The 18,861-nt window shown below is 39.3% G+C and overlaps 1 protein-coding gene across 2 annotated transcripts in view; it reads left to right on the forward strand.

Annotated features, from left to right (window-relative positions):
• Positions 1-18,861, forward strand: part of KNTC1 (kinetochore associated 1) — a 70,717-nt gene that overhangs the window by 23,796 nt on the left and 28,060 nt on the right. For both annotated transcript variants that reach the window (XM_021698706.1, XM_021698705.1), the window contains exons 20-36: positions 2,191-2,302; positions 3,103-3,246; positions 3,434-3,490; positions 3,584-3,685; positions 6,105-6,224; positions 6,317-6,460; positions 6,975-7,073; positions 7,712-7,815; positions 8,227-8,326; positions 8,926-9,060; positions 9,810-9,929; positions 11,715-11,787; positions 12,394-12,461; positions 16,483-16,763; positions 17,362-17,534; positions 17,963-18,060; positions 18,497-18,635. In XM_021698706.1, the coding sequence (XP_021554381.1) occupies positions 2,191-2,302; positions 3,103-3,246; positions 3,434-3,490; positions 3,584-3,685; positions 6,105-6,224; positions 6,317-6,460; positions 6,975-7,073; positions 7,712-7,815; positions 8,227-8,326; positions 8,926-9,060; positions 9,810-9,929; positions 11,715-11,787; positions 12,394-12,461; positions 16,483-16,763; positions 17,362-17,534; positions 17,963-18,060; positions 18,497-18,635 (2,069 nt within the window). The remainder of the gene's footprint in view (positions 1-2,190; positions 2,303-3,102; positions 3,247-3,433; positions 3,491-3,583; positions 3,686-6,104; positions 6,225-6,316; positions 6,461-6,974; positions 7,074-7,711; positions 7,816-8,226; positions 8,327-8,925; positions 9,061-9,809; positions 9,930-11,714; positions 11,788-12,393; positions 12,462-16,482; positions 16,764-17,361; positions 17,535-17,962; positions 18,061-18,496; positions 18,636-18,861) is intronic.

The following is an 18,861-nucleotide window of genomic DNA, read 5'->3' on the forward strand; positions in this document are numbered from 1 at the left end:
ATACAAAAGAATAGTGCTCAGCAATAGAAAGAACAGACTGCTGACACACACACAACAACATGGACGAATCTTAGAAACATTATGCTTGCAAGGGTCCTGCAGTTGGAAGAATAACAGCCCTTTAAAGATGTCCAGGTCCAAATCCCCATAATCACTTGGCAAAATGACCATCATATGATGAAGGTTGAGATGGGGAGATAACTTGGGATCACTCGAGTCCTTAAAAGCAGAGAAAGCCTTCCTGGCTGTGATCAGAGGGAGATATAACAAAGGATGAATGGTCAGAGATACAACGTTGCTGATTTTGAAGATGGAACAAGGGACAACAAGCCAGGGAATATGGGTGGTCTCTAGAGGCTGAAAAAGGCAAGGAAAGAGACTCTTCCCTAGAGACTCCACAAAGGAACAGCTCTGCCAACACCTTGACTTTGACCCACTGAGAACACTTATTAGACTTTTTTAAAATTTTATTTTATTTTATTTTTTTAAGATTTTATTTTTTAACAGCGAGAGACACAGTGAGAGAGGGAACACAAGCAGGGAGAGTGGGAGAGGGAGAAGCGGGTTTCCCACTGAGCAGGGAGCCCAAAGCAGGGCTCGATCCCAGGACCCTGAGATCATGACCTGAGCCGAAGGCAGACACTTCACTGACTGAGCCACCCAGGCGCCCCACTTATTGGACTTTTAACACACAAACCTGTAAGATAATAAATTTCTGTGGTCTTAAGCAGTTAACTTTGTGGTAATCTCTTACAGCAGCAACTAGAAACAATCTTCACTGGTTTTCTTATTTTGAGATTTGATTCAAGTGTATGTTTTAATTCCTTCAAACCAATATTTTCCTAAGTTTTTTTGTTTGTTTCTTTGTTTTTATTCCTACTCTTTTTTTTTAAATTAAATTCAATTAATTAACATATAATGTATTATTTGTTTCAGGGGGTACAGGTCTGTGATTCATCAGTCTTACATAACACCCAGCGCACACCACAACACATACCGTCCCCAATGTCCATCATCGAGCCACCCCATCTCCTCCCCCCACCCCCCCAAGCAACGCTCAGTTTGTTTCCTAAGATTAAGAGTCTCTTACAGTTTATCTCCCTCTCTGGTTTTGTCTTGTTTCATTTTCTCCTTTCCTCCCCTATGATCCTCTACCTTGTTTCTTAAATCCCGCATATCAGTGAGATCATATGATAATTCTCTTTCTCTGATTGACTTATTTTGCTTAGCATAATACCCTCTAGTTCCATCCACATCGTTGGAAATGGCAAGATTTCATTTTTTGATGGCTGAGTAGTATTCCATTGTATAGCTATACCACATCAGCCTTATCCATTCATCTGTCGATGGACATCTGGGCTCTTTCCATAGTTTGGCTATTGTGGGTATTGCTGCTCTAAACATTGGGCTGCACGTGCCCCTTCGGATCCCTACATTTGTATCTTTGGGGTAGTACCTTACCCAGTTTAAAGGAATGTTATTTTGGGGGCACCTGAGTGGCTCAGTTGGTAAGTGTATGACTCTGATCTCAGCTTGGGTTGTGATCTCAGGGTCATGAGATCGGGCCCTGCGTCACACTCTCTGCTCAGTGGGGAGTCTGCTTTGCCCTCTCCTTCTGTGCCTTCTTGGACTCTTGCTCTCACTTGCTTGCTCTTTCTCTCTCTCTCTCAAATAAATAAAATCTTAAAAAATAAAACTTAAAATAATTGCTTGTATATGCAGTGATTATCTCAGGAAGGACCTATAAGAAGAGATATGATTTTCAGGGAGGATGACAGGAGTTCTAGAAGTCTGGGATAAGAAGGAAACTACTTTTTACTGTATAATCTTTGGAACTTTTTTTTTTTAACTTTGAGGGGGGAAAAAACCCCAAACTACTAGTTAAAATGTCTAATGGTGGGGCGCCTGGGTGGCTCAGTTGGTTAAGCGACTGCCTTCGGCTCAGGTCATGATTCTGGAGTCCCGGGATCGAGTCCCTCATCGGGCTCCCTGCTCGGCAGGGAGTCTGCTTCTCCCTCTGACCCTCCTCCCTCTCATGCTCTTCTGTATCTCATTCTCTCTGTCTCAAATAAATAAATAAAATCTTTAAAAATAAATAAATAAAATAAAATGTCTAATGGTATCCACTTGTAACATTATGATCTTAATTTTTTTTTTTAACTCCTAACTTTTCCTTCTCTGACTTTGCAGTGGTAGTTCTTGGATTGAATTTCTGCATAATGAAGACGACCTTAAGGATATCTTTTTACAGCTAAGAGAAGGAAACCTTGTTTGTGCACAGTACCTTTGGCTTCGACATCGGGTAATCTGGTTTGCATTTTATTGTTAATGGCTTTATGGCTCCTGGGATAGGTGATTGAATCTGTTGTCTTCACATGGATGAAGGGTGTCAGGTGCGATTGGGAAATGGAATGTTTGATAAAATTATCCTGATGATATTAAATTAGAGGTGAAGATGTCTTAGAAACGTGTTTTATCTCATTCAGAGTCTAACTCCTAAACTTAGCTCAAAAGGCAACATTTGGGGGCACTTGGCGGCCTCAGTTGGTGGAGCATGTGACTCTTGATTCCGGGGTTGTGGGTTCGAGCCCCACATTGGGCCCAGATATTACTTAAAAATAAAATCTTAAATAAAAAGGCTACGTGTTATTGAATGATTTATTGATGGGCTTTCTTAAGTAGTATTGGTGGAGAGGTGGTTCCTATTGCAGCTCAGACTGTGTAAAGGATTGTGCATTAGCACTTCTGCTCTGATTCCTTCAACGTTGGCAGGTATCATTAGGTCCAAAAAGTGGTATCTTGGTGTGATGTCATTCATGGACACATTGCTTGTTAGGATTTGTACTGTCAGCTCCTATTAAGTTTTCCTTCCTCTGACAGTTCCACTGCCCCGTAATTTTTTAGTTGGTACTTGTTGCCATGAGAGTTCATGGATTTGTGGCTGCCAAGGACTCATCGGTATAGAGTAAATCACTCTTAGTGCTTATAATTAAGACAGTAAAATATTTCTTGAAATGACTTCCTAACAAGTCTTTCCATTTTGGGAGGCTGTTATTTTCAATCTGTCTGATAGATCTTAATTTCTCACTCTGTATAATTTAGGCAAATTTTGAAAGCAAATTTGACGTGAAAATGCTTGAGAACTTGCTCAACTCAATTTCTACACCAGTCTCTTTGCAAAAGCTTTGCCCGTGGCTTAAAAGTGATGTGATCCCATTTGTGAGAAGGGCTGTACCTGAAGGGCAGGTGAGTTGCCTTCATCATTTCCACTCTAGATGATTCAGGTCTAGCCTTTGCCTTATATCACTGAAGAGTAAATGGCCCTAACACCAGGTAGTTCATTGTCTCTGTCGAAATATTATCATGAGGGTTTTAAATTATTTCAGTGATTATCTGCTGAGGATTTTATTTTTAAATGATACGTCTGTTTCAGAAAATTCTTGCAAAATGGTTGGAACAGGCAGCCAGGAACCTTGAATTAACTGATAAGGTAATACCCAGTATAATTAGCACTGAAAAGACATTTCACATACTCCCAGTGGCATATAACATTACTTATAATGGTCTGTGTTACTCTTTAAAGGCAAATTGGCCCGAAAATGGACTTCAACTGGCGGAGGTATTTTTTACAGCAGAAAAACCAGATGAGTTGATGTTGATGTCCTGTTGGCATTGGATTTCCTTGGTATGGTATAGAAAATGAATTTTCAGTAATGAAGCATTCAATTTATTTTAAAGGATTTGTGTACATGTACTTAGAAATACATCCACTTCTTAAATTTTCTGTTTGTGTGTTCTTTTATTGTGTACTTTTAAAATTCACAAAAAGAAAAATGTGCTTTTTTTCTTCCTGATATTTCTGTCACAACTTCAGCCTATTTTAATGCTTTGTTTTTCTCTATTGAACCAACCAAATGGGAAACGAAATGTAAACATACTCCTCAATAGTATAATTGAGATTTTCTGCATTGGCCGAATTCACAGTCCTTTAAAGGAATGAAATTTAATAATGCTTTAGGATTAGTTTTCAAGGACTTATTTAAACCAGCAAATTACTCCCAGTTCTGATTGCATTTCTTAGGCGTTCCAATAGCCATTATGGCTTAAGAACTAGTGAATTTTTTAAAAAGATCAAATTAAAAAAAAACGCTGGGACTTTTTTGACTGAAAAAAATAGCAGTGCTAGAAAGTTTACTAAGCTCAGGAATACTGATGTTATATTTGATGTTAATTTGAGGTTCATGAACTGGATTTATTATTTGGCTTCTAAATTTCTTAAGTTAATTTCTTTTTCCCTTTAGGTTTCTAAAAACTAGAAAGCACTCATTATATTGAAAAAAAAAGAAAAGTACATTCTTGTATTGTAAAAATTTTTTTTTAATGTATTCATTTGAGACAGAGAGATACAGAGAGAGAGAGAGAGAGAGAGCATGAGCAGGGGGAGGTGCACAGGGAGAGGGAGAAGCAGGCTCTCCGCTGAGCAGGGAGCCGGATGTGGGACTCGATCCCAGGACCCTGGGATCATGACCTGAGCCGAAGGCAGAGGGTTAACCATTTGAGCCACCCAGGTGCCCCCATTCTTATATTTTAAAAAAGTTTGTTGGGGTGCCATAAATTAGTTTATAAACTAATATGTGAGACATCCCAATATGATCTCAACTCGGAAGTATTAAGAACTTAAGTACCAGAGGGTAGAATTTATATAATAATATACATTATGAAATTGCACCTATTCCTTAAATTTCTAGAGCCTAAAAATAAATAATAAATTTCCTCCTGCTTTCTGATATAGCAGATTCCTGCCAATAATTGTACTTACTGGTTATACACTGTTAAAAATTAAACAGGAATTTTTTCTATACATTTCAAGCAGCATATTAATGTATATAATCAATATACATTATATATAATGTATATTGATCATTATAATACATTTTTCCAGAGAAGAGCTTTTTCCTCTTGCTATAAAACACTATTCTATCTTTTCCTTGTTAATTGTCTTTATCAAGGGGCACCTGGGTGGCTTAGTCCTTAAGTGTCTGCCTTCAGCTCAGGTCATGATCCCAGCATCCTGGGATCGAGCCCCACATTGGGTTCCCTGCTCGGCGGGAAGCCTGCTTCTCCCTCTCCAGCTCCCCCTGCTTGTGTTCCCTCTCTCTCTGTCTCTCTCTGTCAAATAAATAAATAAAGTCTTTAAAAAAAAAATTGTCTTTATCAATATTGAAAATTCTGTTCCTTATATATAAGTTTAGGAAATGTTACAGCTTTATATCTTGTCTTGATTATATAGATGGGACACTGAGGGCCATCTAAATGATGTTTTTGTACCTAAGTATAAAATATCACACTAACATTCAAGGGCACCTGGCTAACTCAGTTGGTGGAGTGTGAGAGGGTTTAGGTTCAAGCCCCACGTTAGTGGAGATTACTTAAAAAATGAAATCTTAAGGGAGCCTGGGTGGCTTAGTCAGTTGAGTGTCCAGCTCTTGATTTAAGCTCAGGTTGTGATCTCAGCATCGTGAGATTGAGCCCTGCCTGCATCAGGTTCCACACCGAGCATGGAACCTACCTAAGATTCTCTTTCTCCCTCTGCCCCTGCCCTCTAAAAAGAATCTTAAAAGAAAAAATTACACTAACATTGAAGTTCTTTTTTTTCTTCTTTAAAGACTTATTTATTTTAGAGAGAGAGCACAAGCAGAGGAGAGGCAGAGGGAGAGGGAGAGAATCCTCCATCAGACTCCCTGCTGAATGCAGAGCCCAACTTGGGGCTCGATCCCAGGACCCTGAGATCACGACCTGAGCCAAAATCAAGAGTCAGACGTTTAACTGACTAAGCCAATCAGGTGTCCCTAACATCGAAGTTTATATGAATAAATAAATAAATAAATATATATATATATTTTTTTTTGTTAGAAAGAAAATTGTTTTAGATTTCTGTTGAATTTTGATCTGTTAATTTGTATTAGTTAATGAATTAAAATTCTACAAAATTTAAAGGCATTAGGTGCAGATTTCCTTTTATGTACATAATCATGGTCATTTTTTATTTTATCTGAAATAATTCTGATTTTTTGTCTATTTCCCCTCTCACACTTTTGTTTTAGAAGGATTATCAAAACACAGAGGAAGTATGTCAGCTAAGGACTTTGGTAAATAACTTGCAGGAGTTGATCACATTGCATAGGAAATACAACTGCAAATTGGCCCTCTCTGATTTCGAGAAGGTAAAAGTCTAGATTTATCAGAAGTGTTATTTTTTAATCACAGCCACTATGACTAGAACTTGCATCTAAGCCACCTTTCTCTTGGCATCCAGGAGAATACAACCACCATTGTGTTCCGCATGTTTGATAAAGTGTTAGCCCCAGAGCTGATTCCTTCCGTCTTAGAGAAGTTTATACGAGTTTACATGCGGGAACATGGCTTACAAGAGGAGGAACTTCTCCTGCTCTACATAGAGGTAACTTCTTTAGATCTGGTCTTTTCCCCTTGCATCTGTGTGTCATTGGTTAAACATTTAACCCTATAAAGAATGTCATGCTTTACCATTGGGATATTTATGCAGCATATTGTATTTGTTAATGTGGCATAACTGTTACTGATTGACTGGTAACCTTGGGCAGAATGGGATAATATTAGGACTTTCTCCAAATGCTTATTGTGAGATAATAGGAGCATGAGCTCAATAGATGTGAGCAATTTTTGGTACACATTAATAAGCTGCAATCATCTCATTTGTAGATTCTTCAGGAATATTTCCTTCTTAAGTTTTCTGTACCATACAAAACTTAAAAGCCCAGGCTTTGGCAATTTTGTGTTTTTTTGAGCATCGTTTAACATTCTTGGCTAAGTAATTGTTTTTTTTTTTTTTTCCACATCCATAAAAGCTATTTATCTATATTTATATGTGTTTTTACTTTTTTTTTTAGTGAGAGTTTTAAATGAAAAAAATATATATGTTTATCCCCTTTTAGGATTTATTGAAGAGATGTAGCTCAAAGTCCACATCACTCTTTGAAACTGCGTGGGAAGCAAAAGCCATGGCAGTAATAGGATGTTTGTCGGACACGGATGTAAGTAAATAGTGACCATGTCGATTTTCCTTTTGAGCGTCACATCTTTTCTTAAAACCTGTTCTCTGATCACAAAGGCAATGCACATTTGTTAAGGAAAATTTGTGACGTTTGGAAAAAGAATAAGAAAAAAAAAAACCACCCATAATTCCACTTTCTTTAATTATAGAAAGTAAGAAGTAAACATTTTCTCATTCCCATCCCTAGAAAAACTGCCATGGATGTTTGGATGCCTATATTCCTAGGTTTTTCTATGATTATACAAACATGGACATGTTTTTTAAATCTGTTATGACATGCTTCTGTAGTGACTTCCCATTGTTACTGATCACCATTATAAAGCGTAAATAAAATCATGAAAAATAGTTTTAAACACAGAGACTAGAGACTGTAGAAAGGAATAGAGCTATATGACTTCACTTTCAGCAGAGAAAATACTTTTCTGAGTTTCTCTAAATAATGGAATTGCTCTTGATGTGTGAGAATCAGAAGAAACATACATTTTTGCAGTCAGAGGAGGTACTCTCAGAGTACCACAGAGTAGATGTAAGTCCTCTGTTGTAGATGAGGCGGTGTCATTACTTTGCAAGAAACATGAATCCCGGCTCTTCACGGTCTGTGTGTGTGTATCTTCACAGCTCATCTTCGATGCTGTGCTTAAGATAATGTACGCGGCAGTGGTTCCCTGGAGTGCAGCTGTGGAGCAGCTGGTGAGACAGCACTTAGAAATGGACCATCCCAAGTAAGAGGACATTCTCCCACATAGTGGTGTTGGTGTTGGATAAGCCTCCTGTTTTCATCTGACATTCATTTACGCTTTATGCCCTTTACTGTGTCCCTTAGTATTTCATTTAAAAAAAAAATTAGACCATCCATGTTAATATCAACAAATCTTTCGGGTGCCCAGGTGGCTCAGTCAGTTGAGCATCTGTCTATTGATTTCAGCTCAGGTCATGATCTCAGGGTCCTGGGATCAAGCCCCATGTCGGGCTCTGAGCTCAGCGCAGAGTCTGCTTGTCCCTCTCCCTCTGCCCTTCCCACCCCCCCTCCCGACTCTTGTGCTAGCTTACTCGCTCTCTTGCTCTCTCAAAGAAATGAATAAATAAAATCTTTTTAAAAATCACTTAAAAAATATCAACAAATTTCCTTTTAGAGTCAAGTTATTGCAGGAAAGTTACAAACTAATGGAGATGAAAAAACTTTTACGAGGCTATGGAATAAGGGAGGTGAACCTCCTAAACAAGGAAATCATGGTAAGTACAGTAGTTGAAGCGTCTCGAACCCTGCTGTTCGATTCTGAGGGCAGCTTGGGAAATGTAATGAGCACTTTATTTTCTTAAAGGCTAACAGAGCTAGGTTTTCCACTACTATCCTTTTGTTAGATAGAGTGTGAATAGGGTGTTCAGGGGTGCCTGGCTGGCTCAGTAGGTGGAGTGTACAACTCTTGATCTCAGGATCATGAGTTCAAGCCCTACACTGGGTGCAGAGATTACTTAAATAAAACTTAAAAAAATAATAAAATATTTTTTAAAATTTAGGTATTCACTTGTTTATTAGGATAGTAAAGATAACAAATACATTAAGAAGCTAAAGGAGTATATCAAATCATTCCATTGTACACCTTAAATATATGCAGTGTTTGTCACTTATATACCCCATAAACCTGTGGGGGGAGAAGGTAGACAGGACTATCATAAAATTCAGAATATAAATCATGTTTTAATTTTTCATACAGCTTAGTTTTTTTGCAGCTTGATTATAATTTGATGAGTACTTTGCCTTTATGAACAAAGGATCTCTGGGTTCTCTGAGATTTCATAACGAAGAAATGTATATATTGTCTCTGCTTCAGAGGGTGGTCAGATACATTCTCAAGCAAGATGTCCCATCTTCTTTAGAAGATGCTTTGAAGGTGGCTCAAGCATATATGTTGCCTGATGATGAAATTTACAGTCTAAGGATTATTGACCTGATTGATAGAGAACAGGTATGAAAGTTCTGTATTATCCTTTCTTAGGCTCTTTATTAAGTAAATCTGTAAAAGCTTGAATCAATCAAATTATCCGAATAGATTAGCACAAAAGAAAGTTATACCAAGGGGCACCTGGGTGGCTCAGTCAGTTAAGCGTCACCTTCGGCTCAGGTCATGACCCCAGGGTCCTGGGATCGAGCTCCCTGCTCAGTGAGGAGTCTGCTTCTCCCTCTCCCTCTCCCACTGTTTACGTTCTCTCTCTCTCACTCACTCTCTCTCAAATAAATAAATAAAATCTTCTAAGAAAAAAAAAAGAAAGTTATACCAAGATGAAAATACTGGATGTTAGATTGACCACATTCTTCATATCTGTAGGTTCTTTAAAAATATTTTGTGACTAGCTGTTGTGGTTTCATACTCTTTGGTGTTTATGAAACATAGACTCGTGTTTTATATACACTGTAGTACCCTTTGATTCCAGAATAGGATGTGCATTTTCTTTTTGTATTTTAAATGTCTTTATTTTAATATAATTCTATAACCATGAGCATATTTAAGAATTACAAAATACAAAGGGTTGTATTTGAATTTAATTTTGTTTGCTGTCATCAAAACCAGTTATCAGCTTTTTTAAAACATCAGACCATATTCTATTTTTTTAAATGCTGTCTTTTCACCTTTAAATAGAAAAAAGCAGGAGTTAAGTCTAAACTGTCCTTTACAAGTACCAGCTGTTTTTTCTTCCTTTCAAACACTGTTTATAGGGTGAAGACTGTGTCCTTCTGTTGAGGTCTTTGCCTCCTGCTGAAGCTGAGAAAACTGCAGAACGGGTAATCATATGGGCACGGTTGGCATTACAAGAAGAACCAGATAATTCTAAAGAGGTGAGATTTTCATTAAAATATAGATAAATCCAATATTTATGGATAGTAATCAACAGGATAGAAAAGATAGATAAGCAGATAGGAATATCTTCTCTTCTCACTGCTAGAATGTCCTAATGTAAAAATCCCTGTGTAAATTTACTACATAGAAAAGAACCACATATGGCTACTTTGGAGCAATGGCTTGAGTCCCCCCCTGAATAATCTAGGATCTACAAACCAGAAGGATTAATTGAAGTAATTGTTGTACACAAAGGGTTTTCCATAAAGCTTTGCAATATAAACATGTTTTGTGTTGTATAAGACATAGTCATTACTGTCAAATAATAACGTCAGCCACACTCAGTCGATTAAGCATCCAACTCTTAGTTTTGGCTCAGGTCATGATCTCATGGGTCATGAGATCGAGCCCCACATCAGGCTTCAAGCTCAGCAGGGAGTCTGCTTGAAGATTCTCTCCCTCTGCCCCGCCCCCCCACTTGCTCATGGTCTGCTCTAAAATAAATAAATAAATCTTAAAAAGAAATATGTCAGCCACAGAACGCATGGATATCTAAGTAATCTTAGAACATTGAAACTTGAAACAGTTTCAAGAGCGTCAGTTCTCTTCTTTAGAGAGGTGAGGAACCAAATACCTAATTTATCCAGGATAGTTGAGGGTTTTTTTTATCCTTTAGAGATAGAGATCCCCAACCTGTCTCAGCAGTCCATCTCAGTAATTTTTTGCCTTTAGGGAAATGAGTTTGGCTATTTTGGCATCTAATAGTTATTATGCTCTTATTATGCTGGAGGCCTTAGGTTGAATACTTTGAATGAATTGTCCACTTCCTCTTCGCAACAAAGTTGTGAGATAGTTTGTATTGTCAGCTCCTTATAGATTAAGTTCAGAAACTAACATTTTGAGTTAAGTGACTTTCACAAGGTTATTACATAGTGGCAAAACCTCAACTCAAACTCTGTCTGATACCAGAGTTCTATTCTTAACTACCAGCTGTACCCTGTAAGGGAAATGTTTGAGTACTTTGTGTGGACCTGGCACTTCCGAAGCGTTTCATGTACACCATGTCTTTAATTAAAGCTTTTCCTTCTTTGAGTTTTCTTGTCTTTTTGTTTATTTTAATCTTGTCGGTCTTGAAGATAATGATTATTTCTTAGACTTTCCTTCTCTAAGCTTAAACAACTTCAGTTCTTTTTTTTTTTTTTTTTTTTAAAGATTTTATTTATTTATTTGAGACAGAGAGAATGAGAGAGACAGAGAGCACATGAGAGGGGGGAGGGCCAGAGGGAGAAGCAGGCTCCCTGCCGAGCAGGGAGCCCGATGCGGGACTCGATCCCGGGACTCCAGGATCATGACCTGAGCCGAAGGCAGTCGCTTAACCAACTGAGCCACCCAGGCGCCCCAACTTCAGTTCTTTTTAACTTTTTCAGAGAATTTTGCCAAATGTTTTGTCAAATAATAAATAAAAACTATTTTTAAAAAAAGTGAAACCCAAGTGACTGTTAATTATAGTGTAGCCAAAAGGTGATTTGGGAGATTTGCATATTCTTGGTATTTCTAAATCATATACCCAAGCATTCATACTGGTGTTTTTCATGTTTACATTCTGTGTGATTCAGTTATGATCCATTTCTCAGCTGCCTGACTCCCTCTAACATGGGCCTCCCATTTCTTCAGCCATTTTTACTTTTTTTTCTGATTTTGTGGTTTTTATGTATTTGTCTGTATGTGTACTAGTGAAGTGGCGAATAAAGGAAGTAGATTTCATTTTCTACTTTTCTTTTTAGGACAAGGCCTGGAGAATGTCCGTAGCGAAGACATCTGTAGACATTCTTAAAATACTATGTGACATCTGGAAAGGTAGATTGTACCTCTCTGCCCTCATCTTGGTTTTATTCTGAAGCTTGCCTTTTTCAGGAAGGAGCATCAGTGACAGGCCTTGTTCTTACCCCTGGTTTTTGTGGCTTTCAGTGTCTTTGTTGATCCCACTCATTTTTCCTCATGAAAAGTCTTCCTTGCTTTATTCTTTTGATTACTAGTGTAAAAACAGAAGCATCTAAAATCATCTTATTGACTTATATGCTTCAGTAAGCTATTTAAGGCTAGACTAGATTCTTCAGTGCCTTGCACTTATTGTTCATATTTCTCAGTTACTATTTGGCCACGATCAGGCGAAAACCTATTTAAACTTGAACTTAAGTAAAACATTAACAAAGAAAGGCTCTTGGAGAAAAAAGCTACAATTTATTTCAGAAAAATTGTCATTTCTCTTGTTACCCATAAATTTCTCTTTTCTACCTTCAGAAAGAATAATTAGATTTCTTTTTGTACTTAAATTCTCTTACCTCAAGCTTCTGAAAAGACTTGAGATAAGAAAACCATAGCCAATTAAAATTTTAGCTTTCAAAAATTCTGATAATATGGGAATTTGGATGTCTGCTATAACTTTAAAAAATTTAATTACAGACAATCTACAGAAGAAGGATGAATGTGAAGAAATCCTGAAACAATTTAAAGTTGTTGCTAACTTACAGGTAAAGATGTTGTTGGTATATTGAACATTATTACTTTACTAATTACATTACTAATCATGAATTTGACATAAATGATTAGTCTGTCCTTAAAATTTTCTGTACTAGCCTTTGGGAATTTTATTTATTTATTTATTTATTTATTTTTTTTAAAGATTTTATTTATCTATTTGAGACAGAGAGAATGAGAGAGAGAGAGCACATGAGAGGGGGGAGGGTCAGAGGGAGAAGCAGGTTCCCGCCGAGCAGGGAGCACGATGCGGGACTCTATCCCGGGACTCCAGGATCATGACCTGAGCCGAAGGCAGTCGCTTAACCAACTGAGCCACCCAGGCGCCCCTAGCCTTTGGGAATTTTAAATACAGCATAATGGTTTTCCTTCTCTCTGTCTCGGTCATTTAAAAAGCAACCTTATGGAAATATAATTCATATACCATACTGTTCATCGATTTAAAGTGTATAATTCGGGGCACCTGGGTGGCTCGTTCGGTTAAGTGTCTGCCTTCGGCTCAGGTCGTGATCCCAGGACCCTGGGATCAAATCCTGCATTGGGCTCCCTGCTCAGCGGGGAGCCTGCTTCTCCCTCTCCCTCTGCCCCTCCCCCAGCTCATGTTGTCACTCTCTCTCTCTCTCTCAAATAAATAAAATTAAAAAAAAAAAAAAACTTCCATGAAAAAAATAAAGTGTATAATTCATTGGTTTGGGTATATTACTAAGTTTTCATAATTGTGGTAACAATGTAAAATTTGCCATTTTTACCATTTTTCAATATATAGTTCAGTGGCATTAATTACAATGTTATATGACCTTCAACACTATCTGCTTTTCATCACCTCCAGCAGAAACTCTGCTTTTTATGCATTTTATCCATTTTTATCCATTAAGCAGTAACTCCCCACTTCCCTTTCCCTCCAGCTTCTGGTAACCTCTGATCTACTTTCTGTCTCTGAATTTGCCTATTCTGTATATTTCCTATACAAGGGGAAGCATACAATAATTATCTTTTGTGTCTGGCCTCTCTCAGGCAGCATGATGTTTTCAAGGTTCATCCACAGTGTAGCAGGTTTCAGTGCTTTGTTCCTTTTTATGGCTGAATCATGTTCCACTGTATGGATGGACCACATTTTATTTATTCTTCTGTTGATGGACCCTTGGGTTGTTTCTACTTTTTGGCTTCTGTGAGTAGTGCTGCAGTGAGCATGGTGAGCTAGTCACCTGAATCACTACTCATACCCCACCTGTTTTACCCCAGTACCCTTGCTTATTCTATTTGGCACTGTCTGAGCAGCAGTAAACAGTTAAAATAAGATCACTAAAAATATATGTATATACACATATATATATATATATCCTTTAAAAATCATGAAATATATTGACTCTACACAGAAGCTGCATTCCTTTGGGAAAAGATGCACATTGAAAAAAGAGAAACCGGGTACCTGGGTGGCTCAATTGGTTGGGCCACTGTGTTTGGCTCAGGTCATGATTCCGGGGTCCTGGGATCTAGTCCCACATCAGGCTCCCCCTGCTCTGCGGGGAGCCTGCTTCTCCCTCTTCCTCTGCCTGCTACTCCCCCTGCTTGTGCTCTCTCTCTTTCTTTGTCAAATAAATAAAATCTTAAAAAAGAAAAAGGAGAGGGCGCCTGGGTGGCTCAGTTGGTTAAGCGACTGCCTTCGGCTCAGGTCGTGATCCTGGAGTCCCGGGATCGAGTCCCGCATCAGGCTCCCTGCTCAGCGGGGAGTCTGCTTCTCCCTCCGACCCTCCCCCCTCTCATGTACTCGCTCTCTCTCATTCTCTCTCTCTCAAATAAATAAATAAAATCTTTAAAAAAAAAAAAAAAAAAGAAAAAGAAAAAGGAGAAACCTCTTGGTTTAATCACTTCTGTGTTTATCTTTGACTAGATTATACATGGATGATACATAATTCAAACGGTTTTAAAAAATGGTTAAAATGGTAAGTTTTATGTTATGTTTATTTTACCACAATAGAAAATAAACTTACTAAAATTCTGTACTGCATGTTGTAAACAATAAGGCATTAATTCTTTGATCAAAAAAAGTTTTAAAAGAGTACACAGTGCAAAACAGGTCTTCCTTCTATCCTCACACTCCGACCTATCCAGTTTCCCACATTAGGTGCCACCATCACCAGTTTCTTGTGTGTTTTTCCAGAGATAGTTTATGGTTATATAAGCAAAAACATTTCTGTGGTTCCTGGTAAGGCAGGAACTGCAACATATAACATATAAGGAATCTTATCTGTAGTAAGCATAGTAAACATAGGAAATACTGAATGTATTTCTTTTTTTTTTTTTTTTTTTTTTTTTTAAAGATTTTATTTATTTATTTGACAGAGAGAGACACAGCGAGAGAGGGAACACAAGCAGGGGGAATGGGAGAGGGAGAAGCAGGCTCCCCGCAGAGCAGGGAGCCCGATGCGGGACTCGATCCCAGGACCCTGGGATCATGACCTGAGCTGAAGGCAGTCGCTTAACCAACTGAGCCACCCAGGCGCCCTGAATGTATTTCTATAAATAAGTATTTCTACATGAGGCATCCCTTTTAGGAAAGATCACTGATATTTTGGGAAAACATCAGTTTCAAAATTTTACATTTTATAAATATTGACTGCACCATAAATTAAGTTATGCAACAGTCAAAAATAATATTTGTGGGCGCCTGGGTGGCTCAGCTGGTTAAGCAACTGCCTTCGGCTCAGGTCATGATCCTGGAGTCCCGGGATCGAGTCCGCATCGGGCTCCCTGCTCAGCGAGGAGCCTGCTTCTCCCTCTGACCCTCCCCCTCTCATGCTCTCTCTCTCTCTCTCTCATTCTCTCTGTCAAATAAATCTTTAAAAAAAAATAATAATAATAATAATATTTGTGGTGAGGTGCCTGGGTGGCTCAGTTGGTTAAGCAACCGACTCTTGATTTCGGCTCAGGTCATAATCTCAGGGTCGTGGAATTGAGCCCCACGTCAGGCTCCGTGCTCAGCCGAGTCTGCTTCTCTCCCTCTGCCCCCACTCCCCCAGCTCACACATGCTCTCTCGCTCTCTCTCAAATAAATCATTAAAAAATAATAGTAATATTTGTGGAATCTATGTAGTGATGAAGTGGAAAAGCCATAGTGTTAACTGGAGAAAGTAATATATGAAATTATCCATGTAGCCACAAAACGCTGGTAAAAGACACTCAGAAGAAATACCAAGCAAGTGGTCACTGCTTATTAGGTTAACCAAGTCTCAACTCAGGTGTGTGTTTGTGCCCAGGGGACACTGTCTGAAGATATTTTTGATTGTCACGAGTAGTGCCAGGAGGGTGCTGGTGGCCTCCAGTAGCTAGTGGCTAGGGACGCTGCAATGCACAGGCAGCCCCCACAACAAAGAATGATCCGGCAAGATCGAGAAGCCTTGCTCTAAATGTGGCATCAAAACAGAAGGTCTAGGGGTGCCTGGGTGGTTCATTTGGAAGAGCATGTGACTCTTGATTCCAGGGTGGTGAGTTTGAGCCCCACATGGGGCGTAGAGATTACTTAAAAAAAGAAGAAGAAGAAGAAGGGCTGACTCACTTGCTACTTCTTGGTATCCTTCCATGGACCTCAGTGGGATTTTTTTTATTGGGTCAGAAAAATAAATTCTAGGTTTGGAATTAGCAGCCAACCAGGAGTTATTACAGAAAAGAGCAAAGCTGGGTTCTTAGAGCCACCAGGGTGGAATCACCCAAATCTAATACTTAATCTGTCTCTCCTGCTCTTCAGGGCTCCCCCACAACAGAGAATGATCTGACACTGAGAAAAGGTGTCAGTAGTGCTGACACAGAAAATCCTGGGTTAAAATGGCTTTTCCTATTTTCCAAACTGTTTATAATATCGTTACTTTCATAACTTGAAATATAAAATCTTAAATTCTTAATTTACAAGGGAGTGGTCTTTGAGGGAGAAATAAGGAGAGGTTTGAGCCTTGCCAATGGTTTTTAACAATAGATGAAGTGAACAGATGGGACACGCTGTCCTGCTTGCCTTGCTAGGTGAACTTCGAGGTCTTCCTGTCCTTTGGAGATTACAGCAACAGTGCCCTGATCGCAGAGCTCCGGGAGCAGTACATCAAAGCTCACGAAGTCACACAGACCAAACACAAATCCCGGGGCACTGCAGAGCCTGCAGCTACGGAGGACAAGAGCCTCAGCGCTGAGTCCAAGCTACACAGACAGGCGCTGGTGCTGCCGGTTTCCGTGCAAGAGCGGGAGGCCGAGCTGACCTTGAGAGCCTTAAACCACGGGAATCTGGACGCAGCACTGAGAAGGTGCAGGTGAGTCCCAGCCCTGTGCAGGCACGGCTTGTCTGGAGCAAGGAACACTTGCTTCCTTGACTTCTGTGGTGGTAGGGTCAGGCCAGTGACATTTTCATTTTCACAGAAGTCATTCTTGGTTTCTCGCTCTCAGAGCCTAGTTTGGGCTTCAGGGTCAGAAAGTGGTAACATGGGGGCGCCTGGGTGGCTCAGTCAGTTAAGCGTCTGACTCTTGATTTTGGCTCAGATTGTGATCTCAGGGTTGTGAGATCGAGCCCTGTGTTGGGCTCCACTCTGGGTGTGGAGTCTGCTTGAGATTCTCTCTCTGCCCCTCCGTCCCCCCTCATTCTTTCTTTCTCTCTCTTCTTTTCTTAAAAAAAAAAAAAGCGGTAGCATAGAAGGCAAGTAACTAACATGGAGTTGTTGGGTAACCTAACTGTTTTGCACTCTGACAGTTGATGGTGTCCCAAATAAGTTTGAAGACGAAGCACATTAGATACCATGAATACATCTTAAAGACATTTTAAATGATGGTGGTGGTCATATATTAATCCAAGAAAGGCAAATGCATTTGCATTTGCTCTGCGTGCTCTAACTTCTGACCCATCCTTTCTTCCAGAGACTTATTTAAGTATCACTGCAACGCAGACACCGGAAAATTGCTGTTTCTGACGTGTCAGAAGCTTTGTCACATGGTGGCTAACGATGTTCCGATGTCAACACCTGTTGGCCTCAATCTTCCTTCGGAAATACATGCTCTAGCTTGCCAAGCTGCCACCATCTGCAGCCCAGGTGACAAGATTTATGATACACATAGTTTTGTTTCATACTGGTCTTCCACATGCTGTCTTTGTACAATTGGACGTTGCTGTAAGGACAAAAGATCATTGTCTCCATTTTATAAAGAGCCAGTTATAATCGATCCTCTACGGGGATTACTGTTTGCAAATATTTACAGGTGTTAACAATGTCATTTCCAACTATTGATACTCACTTTGATGGGATTGTGAAATTCCTTGCCTCTCCATCTACGATCTTCTCAGCCGAGCTGAAGAAAAAAGTTGAACTGCATTATTTAGGGTAGTCAGAGCTTTGTGGAAACTTTTCTGTCTACCATGTGGCTGCCTTTAGAATTTTGAATGGTGATTACTTGAAGACTGTTTTCATTATTCCAAACACATGAAATATTAGTGTAATGATTTTTCTCCATTTTCTTTCAGATTTTTTACTAGATGCTTTAGAACTATGTAAATATACCTTAACAGCAGTAGAGCTTTCCAGACAGTGCCAAATGGATGACTGTGGAATTCTAATGAAAGTAATTGCTTTTGAATTTCTTTTCCTTAAACAAAACCCCTACCCATCCTTTATGTACCACTTTTAAATCACTTGCATAGCTTACAAAAATACCGAATCCACCTCTCGTGTTTTCTTATTTGAGGCCGGAAATCTCAAGGGCATGAGACCTATTTTCCAGTCACATTTATGGGCCAATTTAAGTTGCACTATCTTTTGAAATGTTGGGCCTCAAGCCAGGCATCTCTGGATATTGTCCTCCTTTTAAGAGTAACATTTTAATTTAAGATGGCGTTATTATGAGCCACAGACCTGAAGAAATAGACTCCACGGTTGGTTTTGACCCTCAAAACTGCGTTTGGCTCTAGTACATCTGCTCTCAGGTTCTGCCTGGTGAAGGTGGTAGTTGTGTTTTGGAGTGTATTTACTGTGTCATCTCCATGTGATTTGGTATTCAGACCTCCTTCGGAACTCACAAAGATCCATATGAAGAGTGGTCTTACAGTGACTTCTTCAGTGAAGATGGGATAGTACTTGAGTCACAGATGGTGCTCCCGGTGATTTATGAATTGATTGCATCACTCGTGCCTCTCACTGGTAAATGTCACTTGTGTTGTTATTTTCCATGTATTCCTGCCTTATGCAAGTTTAAACTGCGGAGGTTTGGAACTAGAACCCCACATGGTAATATGGTGAGTCCGCAGGCATAATGCTGAGCAAAAGAAGCCAGACACAAAAGAAGACATACTGTCTGATTTCATTTACATAAAGTTCAAGGACAGGCTACAAGGAAGCCGTGCTGTTGGACATCAGGGGAGTGGCG

This window comes from Neomonachus schauinslandi, chromosome 14 (assembly GCF_002201575.2).
Source record: "Neomonachus schauinslandi chromosome 14, ASM220157v2, whole genome shotgun sequence".
Taxonomy (NCBI): Eukaryota; Metazoa; Chordata; class Mammalia; order Carnivora; family Phocidae; genus Neomonachus; species Neomonachus schauinslandi.